Source organism: Etheostoma cragini, chromosome 20, assembly GCF_013103735.1.
Source record: "Etheostoma cragini isolate CJK2018 chromosome 20, CSU_Ecrag_1.0, whole genome shotgun sequence".
Classification (NCBI taxonomy): domain Eukaryota; kingdom Metazoa; phylum Chordata; class Actinopteri; order Perciformes; family Percidae; genus Etheostoma; species Etheostoma cragini.
Genome location: NC_048426.1, coordinates 16,728,970 through 16,738,721, shown reverse-complemented (window position 1 = coordinate 16,738,721; position 9,752 = coordinate 16,728,970). Strand labels below are relative to the sequence as shown.

The 9,752-nt window shown below is 40.1% G+C and overlaps 1 protein-coding gene across 4 annotated transcripts in view; it reads left to right on the top strand.

Moving 5' to 3' along the window:
* Positions 1-9,752, top strand: part of LOC117935717 (probable palmitoyltransferase ZDHHC14) — a 46,559-nt gene that overhangs the window by 19,264 nt on the left and 17,543 nt on the right. For all 4 annotated transcript variants that reach the window (XM_034858129.1, XM_034858131.1, XM_034858130.1 and 1 more), the window contains exon 4: positions 8,895-9,047. In XM_034858129.1, the coding sequence (XP_034714020.1) occupies positions 8,895-9,047 (153 nt within the window). The remainder of the gene's footprint in view (positions 1-8,894; positions 9,048-9,752) is intronic.

The window sequence follows — 9,752 nt, the reverse complement described above, 5'->3', positions numbered from 1 at the left end:
GGAAAATGGCTGCAATGAAACAAAGAGTGAAAAATTTAAAGGGGTCTGAATACTTTCCGTACCCACTGTATATATACAGCTAGGCTCAAGTTTGACACCGCTTTTATTGATCTATTGACTAAACAATGGGGGACCTAAAGTCTGTGCAAAATGAGACACCAAGGTCTCTCATGCTCCCTGTACCTGTGGAGGGAAAGCTGATAGCTTGGTCTCTACTGTCATGATTTTGAGCAGATATCTCTGATGTCTGCCAAATGTCTGTGAAAAGGTGGTGTGTGTGGTCTGAAGTATAGCCTACCCCAAACAAAATCAAATATGGCTTAAATCATATGAAACATAAGTCTGCATGCATTATCTTCACTCTCAGTGTCTTTATTACTCTACAGTGTATTCCTGTTCACCTATAAAGGGCTGATGGAAAGAGTGTGGGGATAGGAAAGGAAGCACAGCTTGTTTATTCCTGCTTAAGATAGAGACAAGAATTGATTTCTCTTCAGTGTTTGATGTCTATGCATGTCTGCCTGCCTGCCCAATATGGCAGGACTATACAGGCTGGCATCAGTTCAGCTACCACATGCCACATTTAAGAGATTCTCTGAAGCGTTAATCAGAGTGAGAGATGGTCAGAGCTTCCTGTTTCCTTCGTTCCACCGTATATGGTCGAAGCTAGCTAGTGAATGTCAAGGCAGCCTCATGGTTTTTCCAAAGCTGTCAGCTAGACTTGAGGCCAGCAGAGAAAATATATTTTGGAAAGCTTATAGCTTGTGCTGCTGGAAGAAGGATAGGCACATCAGTACAGGATGCAATTGACAATTAGGCTTTTCATGACTGAAGGAGCAGTCAATATGGATGTTTTAAAGGTGGGGACTTCAGTGCTCTGAATACCCTGCTATTTTGCAAGTTTTCCCACTTAGAAATCATGGAGGGGTCTGAAATTGTCATTGTAGGTACATGTCCACTGTGAGAGACATAATCTAAAAAAAAAGAAAAATCCATAAAACAAAATGTATGATTTTCTTTTAACGATTTATTTTTATGATACAGCTGCAAATGAGTATTTGAACACCTGAGAAAATCAATGTTAATTTTTGGTACAGTAGCCTTTGTTTGCAGTTCCAGAGGTCAAACGTTTCCTGTAGTTTTTCACTAGGTTTACACACACTGCAGAAGAGATTTTGGCCCACTCCTCCACACATATCATTCTCTAGATCAGTCTGTGTTTCTCAGCAACAGCCCAGAAACCTGAGTTTGAGCTCCCCTCCAAAGATTCTCTATTGGGTTTAGGTCTGGAGACTGGCTAGGCCACGCCAGAACCTTGATATGCTTCTTACAGAGCTACTCCTTGGTTATCCTGGCTGTGTGCTTCGGGTCATTGTCATGTTGGAAGACCCAGCCTCGACCCATCTTCAATGCTCTAACTGGGGGAAGGAGGTTGTTACCCAAAATCTCGCAATACATGGCCCCAGTCATCCTCTCCTTAATACAGTGCAGTAGCCCTGTCCCATGTGCAGAAAAACACCCCCAAAGCATGATGCTCCCACCCCCATGCTTCACAGTAGGGATGGTGTTCTTTGGATGGTACTAATCATTCTTCTTCCTCTAAACAAGGTTAGTGGAATTATGACCAAAAAGATCTATTTTGGTCTCATCTGACCACTTGACTGTCTCCCACGACTCCTCTGGATCATCCAAATGGTCATTGGCAAACTTAAGACGGGCGTGGAGATGTGCTGGTTTAAGCATGGGGAACCCTCCGTGCCATGCATGATTTCAAACCATGACGTCTTAGTGTATTAGCAACAGTAACCTTGGAAAGGGTGGTCCCAGCTCTTTTCAAGTCATTGACCAGCCTCCCGTGTAGTTCGGTGCTGATTTCTCACCTTGCTTAGGATCAGTGAGACCCCACGAGGTGAGATCTTGCATGGAGCCCCAGTCCAAAGGGAGATTGACACTCATGTTTAGCTTCTTCTGTTTTCTACTGATTGCTCCATTAGTGGACCTTTTTTCACAAAGCCGCTTGGCAATTTCCCAGTAGCCCTTTCCAGCCTTGTGGAGGCGTACAATTTTGCCTCTAGTCTCTTTGGACAGCTCTTTGGTCTTGGCCATGTTAGTAGTTGTATTCTTACTGATTGTATGGGGTGGACAGGTGTCTTTATGCCGCTAACGACCTCAAACAGGTGCATCTAATTTAGGATAATAAATGGAGTGGAGGTGGACATTTTGAAGGCAGACTAACAGGTCTTTGAGAGAATTTCAGACCCCTCCGTGATTTCTAAGTGGGAGAACTTGCAAAATAGCAGGGTGTTAAAATACTTATTTTCCTCACTGTAGATAGTGCAGTTCGAACTCCCCGTTGGCTTCCTACTCTAGAAATTGAATGAGTGAAATATATCAGCCAAAATGCACCAGTGACTCTAAGTAGTGGTTGCTCATAGTGACGGAGTAAATCAGAAGCATAGTCTCTTTAACTCTTGTTAAAGCCCCTTTTGCCCTTGCCATGGCCCAATACTGTATATCTAGATGACGAGGTGCAGAGATGTTCGTCCTGTTGCAGTAAATAATTAATGAATACCTTGTACTGAATGACAATCCAACCATAATTCATACTGGTACTTAAATTGCTACCGTAACTCTTTCCCCCTCCTCTCCCCTCTTGGTGTAGCCACCCGCCCTAGATCATATTCATGTTTTACTTCCTTGTTATTAGCTGAATAATGGGTAAAGGTCTATAGCCAGTTGAAAAAGGCATTCTTACTAAGCCTCTTGACATTAACTTAAACATCCTATCCTCTATTATTATTATTATTATTATTACTGGCAAAGGGAGCAAGTCGGCAAGGGAGGTAGAGTTGAGAAAGAGACAGGGAATTGCTTGGAAGCAAGGTATTACAGCAAGCAGAATAAAGAATGTATGCAGAATATACTTAACCTTGCAGTGGCTCACTGTATTTGAATAGTTGTTTTTAAGTCCTCATTGGTAAATAAAAGGTGGCATCATCAGGTGTTGCTTGTGATTATCAGTAGGAAACGGTGTCCTACATTACATGTCATTTGGCTGACACTTTTATCCAAAGCGACCTCCAATGAAATGCTTTCAACCCTGAAGGTGTAAACTCCAGACATCAAGTAGTAAGTACATGGGCTTTAAATAAGCAAAACGGCAAAGAGAGCTTCAAAATACAGGATTTGTATGATTGATATCCTTGAAAATTGATATCCTTGAAAATGCTTGAATTTTGATATTGTGTTTTCAAGGTTTGAAAAGTGCTTGAATTTGGGATACATTGGCTGAAAATGCTTTAATTTGTATTTGATTTTTGCAACCTGTTCAATCAAGATATTATGGTAAATCATGCTTTCTGCGGCGCAAGGATGAGCTGTCACAGACCGTTGTAATCTTGGTTTTATATTACAAGGCCAAACTCCATAATACATTTTTTGGATGTGTCAAATGTTCTACGTCCAATGTAAAACCAACTTTACCACAGTCTGCCACAACGAGTCTGCTGCGGTGTTATGGCACTGCATCCCGGCAAACACTGGAGCAGCTGAGCTGCCCCACAATCTCTAAAAGGGGAGTCAGTTTTCGCTGGTGAAGTTTAAACACACGTTTAGTTTAAAGTTTCATTCAAATCGAGCCCACGTGATTTGTAAGAGCATTCTGCCCTTTGATTAGTTTTGATTTATTAAAGAGAAAAAACAGCATAATACAAAATATTTAAAGCTGGCATGTTTGAATTCATAAAATTAACAGGGTTGCTGTTTTGGTGGCGTTACAACACACTACACAGTGTGTGCTGATATCATTTCTATTCAAATTCTGAGTAGTGCACAGGAGGAAGAGAAGGAGGGAAATGAAGAAGAAGGCAGTAGGTATAGACCAGTAGGGTTAGAGCAAGAAAAGACCAGAGAAGGAAATGCAGAAATAACTGAAAGAGAAGCGGGAAAGGAAGAATTGACTGTGAGATGAAGTAGAGGCTGCAGTTTCAGAGAGAGGGACAGAGACAGTTAGTGATCAGGAGGAGGCAGATGAAGATGACAAGGAGAAAGAGGAGGCTGCAGATTCAGAGAGAGGAGCAGAGGTAAAGAATGATCAGGAAGAGGCCAGTTGTAAGGCCCATTTGTTAAAATAAAAGTGTGTGTGTGTGTGTGTGTGTGTGTGTGTGTGTGTGTGTGAAAGATCATGGGATCGAGAACCGCATTATTGACTACCTTACCAATGAATTACCTAACAATTCTAGTCTCTCTTTATCCTGACATCCTCTTTCCTGTTGACTAAGTTACTACTGTTTTACCTGATCATCAACTTTGTCTTCTGGTTTAATTAAGTATGTCTGCCTTTGATTTAGTTTTAATGTTAAAACAAAGCATTTGCTTGATCCCTGTGAGTGAGACCGTTTTGTTAAGAGCCTAGGTGGCTCCAACAGAAACTCGCACCTTAAGTAATCAAAGCACCTTTGATTAGTTGAAGCAGACAGTATTGAGTCTATGCAAATCTACTCGGACAGACTTGCGAGTTGAATGTCTTCTCAGCTTTTATTTATTCTGTTGTTTCCTGTAACCTTAAATTAAACCCTGGCTAGAAACTCATTCTGGTCAGAGAGAATCCTGAGGGCTTCATGTTCAAAAAACTGTTCTTACTTTTTTACTTTATTTTTTAACTACAAAGTTACATGCAGCCATAAGAAGAAATACATAAACCAAAATGTGCAATACTTTTTTTTAAATAACTTAACATTTTAGAAAATTAAAAAACAAAAGTACAAATTCTTATTAAATGTATACAGGTTAGATCAGTGGTAGAGAGGTGCGCATGCTCTGTCGAGGTTTAGGCCTCGACGCAGAGGTTAAGGGTTCGAATCTGACCTTGGATGATTTCCTGCATGTCTTCCCCCATTCGCTCCTCTTTCCCACCTAACGGTTCTGTCAAAAATGAAAGGTGGAAAAGCCCCAAACATAATCCAAAAAAAGTAATACATTTTTTTGAAACGATGACATTCATGATGGGTGTAATATAGTGACTAAGTTACAAAATATCCATTGTACAACCTTTTCTTGTCTGCATGCTGTGAACCCCTCTATCCTTGTTTCTCACGTGACCATAAGCTACACACATGATACTGCCTAAACTGCTGTTCTCAACACTTTTGATGATTATCCACCTACCATAGATTTGTCAGCAAACAAATATAACCTGTGGAACAATACTTTTTTCTAGGCAATCTAGTGTTAGCTCTGTAATGAAGACTAAATACCACAACAAGCTGCTTATTGAGTTTGTAAACCAGTGATTAGCCTTGATTTAGCAGTCAGCTAATCCTTACTTAGTCATTGTTTTGAAAATGGGAGTGACATCAATATTACAATAAGCTGGTATAATTTTTTTTCTATAGCCACTGATGCAATGCTAAGCTTTGGATGGCAGAGTACAAATGACTTTGTTCAGCAGAAAAGATGCTTTAACACTCCCCACTTACCTACTACTGCAGGCAGGCATCTGTGAACGTTGTGGTGAATGTTGATGGTCTGGTCGAAGTGTACTTAAGGTGTGACCAGTTGATTTACAGGCTGGTGTACGGAAACACAGGTACGTTGAGTCTGGTATTTAAGGCTGGGCTGTGAGTAGAATAGAAATTCAGTGGCAAGAATGTTGCAAAGACAACAGTCTGTTTGAGACGGACTGTAGAAGAGCACTCTCTATACAACCTAAAAAGAAAACCTTAACCTGTGATAACTTTGACTGTTTGAAAGCATTAACCAATGTTGAAAGTTACCGTATTTGATTTTAAAAGAAAAGAGAAAAGCTGCTGTTGTCTTTATATACAATAGTTTTGACGCATGGTGCTTAATATAATGGACTTAAAAAAACGGGGCTTAACAAGAGCAATGTCTGCACAATACAAGGCAATACAATAGCCCTTCAATGAGTTTTACCTTTTGGACAATTATTTTTTCCGTCTGGGAATTAACAATATTACATTTATATTTTAATTATATTATGCTAGTTATTATTGTCCACCTGGGTTTATATCAAGGAATGAAAACAAAAAACTTGGCATGGGTAGGATACTCTATAAAAACATATACTCTACATTGTTACTGTTGTTGTCACTTTATGTTGCCTATTTTCTACAAATTTGGAATTAATTTATTCTACACCAATACAAGCATGAGTGGTTATCTTGTACTATTGATTACAATCATTTAGAGAATGAGTTGAGGCCACAGTAGTTTGATTAAGACACAAGTGCTTTTGGTCTGCTAGTCTCTGAAATGATTAGCCTGGTAACCAGACCAATCTGTAAGCTCATGTTTTACTTGCTTAGATATGTCTGGTACCCCTCCCGTTCAGACAGATTTCCAATTTATGGAGCCTTAATGCAAATAACATGATCTCCTCATTTTTGACCAACTTGCTTAATAAAGAGGAGTGCCTTTGAGGCATTTTCAAAAATAAAATCAAGGTGGCTGCAGCTGATGTGGTACTTTCTGTTGAAGTATAATTATTTTTATGTATGACATGTTGATGCTCTACCATTGCAGCTTATCTTTGCACGTTGTAGTCTGTTTACATTTGTGAGTCACTCAGCGCTACGTCACGTTTCGTTGCTCTCAATGGTTGTAGGTCTATCCAATTGTGTCCAGAGTCATTTTGATAACTCCCCTTGGAAATTGAAAATGAAATGGTTCCAGAGTAACTCACATTTGCGATTTGGTCTGGCAATATCAGGCTATGCTATTATGAGATTGGTGACAAAGAGCTTACTGAACTGATAGTATTGCCCTATACTGCGTTCATGCAATGGCAACAGAATGGGGAAAAATTGGAAAACCCATTATTTCAATTTGGAAGCTTTCATTTATTATTCCAAGATGCTTACTCCTCTTGTAGGTTTTATATTCACACTCAACAAATAAAAATTAAGCCTAAATTAGTAAATTTTATTATTTCATAGCAATTTTCTTTATCAAGTAAAACCATATACATTACCACATACTTGTGCTAATATTGGCTTTAATTTAGGTGTAACCAACAACGGCATTTTTTTTTTAATGGCAACTTGTCACTGTTTTTTTATACACTTCCTGCAGGTGTTTTGTGTAGTTGAAAATAGAAAGATAATATAGACTGTGTATATAACATTTTTGTTTATCACCACAGAACCAAGCAAAGGTGGCAGGCGTTCCAAGGGCAAAAAAAGGCATGGGTTTGTGTGTGTCAGCCGATCTGTACCGTTAATCAACCATGTGAACCCGACCCAACAACTACCAATTTTACGCTTTATAGTAGCGCAATTGTCAGATAGTGGAATGCCGCAATATTTCTGTAAGTTGATAAAGCAGCATTCTGAATAGCCCAAGTTTTTGTTATTCTTTGGCCCGCCTGTGGGTCATCTTGCGCATCGTTGCACGTAGTCCTGCCCTGCCGGCTGTCTGTTAAGCCCAGACGTCTGTTTGGCTCTGTTACTACCTCCGCCGCCGGCTTGCAGGTGCAACAACTTTGTCTCCAATTTTGTCTTTGTAACTTTCACACAGTTGGTGAGGCAGATTTAGGGCTCAACGGTCACCTCTTGAACTGGCTTAAGGGACTGTGCTTTAACACTGGGAAAGCTGAATTGTACGTCGAATTGTTCACACGCCCCTTATCCCGCCTCAGTGGAGTCTGCTGCGAGGGCAGAGGAAGTATGGAGGAGAGTGGATAGTGCTCTGCTGACATTGATCAAAATAGAGACAAATTCAATACAACAGAACTCACTGGCTGCATTTCCTCGGCTCTTTTTTTAAAATGTCAAATGCCCACACACGCCTCTCGGCCCCTATACAACCCACCCCACACTAACACACTCTGTTAGAAATGCTACAGGGTTCTGTGTAATGATCTTCTTACACACACTATTTCCTGCTCTCAGGGTGTATGAGAGTGCTCAAAGCTAGCTGAGCAATAATAGGATACAGGCTATAGCTTTTATGGCTTAAAAATCACTATAATTGCTCTCATTCTTACCATTTAGTCATCACTGCTGTCTTACCACAAAAAGCCATTCAGAATAGTTAGCCACCCTTGTCTCTTTTGTATTATAGTCTGACGATTTGTGTTGAGTAGATGTTGAATTCCAGACATATTACCTGAACTATGTTACATGTTCAGCAGTTGACTTCCTGTTATTCAAAAAAGACCGGGTTGCTAGTTTAAGGATGGTAGTGTTTTATCAGAAGCACAAAATGTTGGTTCTGATTGGCTAGTTTGACAGTGAATCTATATAGCTTATACAACGAAGCTAGACTGGTGGGGCTAATTAAATATAATAAGCTGTGTGGGTTGTCCATGTTCAAGACTTTCAGGCTACTGATATCATAACATGTATGCTGCTCTCCTTTGTTGTTTGGGCTGCATTTTCCATGCTGTAGGTAAGGTAGAAATTGTAGTGCTACTCTTGATATAAAAGTAAAAGAAACATTTAGTAGGCTGTAGAGTAAAGAGATTATAGATTATAACATCTATCACTGAAGATTTTGAAAAGATTTGTAATATATGGGCCCATGTTAGGTATTCCATTTATTGTCACTTACTTTGTTCTTGCTAATCACAAGGGAGATTATGGTATTTTCCTTGTGTGGTGGAGGTGTTTGATGTTGTACTGTAGCCTATCCTCCTGGCTCCATTTTACTCTGTCTGCACGCCAAATAAACTTGTAGTATTTTTTTGCCACTTGAATATTTGTAACACACCCCGATCATCGATGCCACACACACACTATAATACTGCATATGGAAGGCCATTAGGGCCTGAGTGGAACTCTGAGAAACACCATGCAGTAGTAAGGTTTCAACAGTCTTCTTACTTCGATTCTTATGTTTCTCTCTTGTTCCTCTTTCTCTTTGATACTCCCAAGATGTGGCTAATGGCACTACAGGCTACAGGCCTCCTCCCAGGACCAAGGAGGTAGTCATCAATGGCCAGACAGTCAAGCTTAAGTATTGCTTCACCTGTAAGATCTTCAGACCGCCACGTGCTTCTCACTGCAGCCTCTGTGACAACTGTGTGGGTGAGTGAAAATTATGTTCTCTGGTTGTACGTTTGTATGTTTGGCTGGTATGTTCTGTTGGCACTATCATTTTTACCGCATTCATTTTTAGACATTAGTAAAACAAACACAAACAGCCAAGACCATCACAAAACCATTCTCTGTCCAGTTTGTGGTTTGTTTAACTGTAATTACTTCAAATATGTTAATATGTATTTAATAAAAGGTCAACATAGATCTGATAAACTGCTGGTGAAAAGCTGCCTATCCCCCCCCACACACACACACACACACACAAAAAAAAAAAAACACACACACACACACACACATTTTAACAGATACAGTTCAGATAAGTCAGACAAACCATGTTTAGCCATGTAGCTAAAAATTGCATCTGTTGGTGAGAATACAAGCCAAGATAAATGTTTAGTTTATGATGCGTATCTACATGAAATATATAGTACATAGGCTTAGAGGCATCCACGTCTACACAAAGGAGAGGGAGGAAATTGTTACAATGAGAACAACAGGAAGAAAACTGCAGCATAATGGTTGAGTTTTGCTTCTCTTCACAACCACATGCTCTGTCTCTGGAGACAAAACAAAGAGCACAGATCTGCAATTACTAAAAGATAGACCGAGATACAGAGTAGAGTGCGGATCGGGCCGGATTTTTCTGTCCGAGCCCGGCCCGCGTCCGACAGAGCAGTAACCGAACCCGACCCG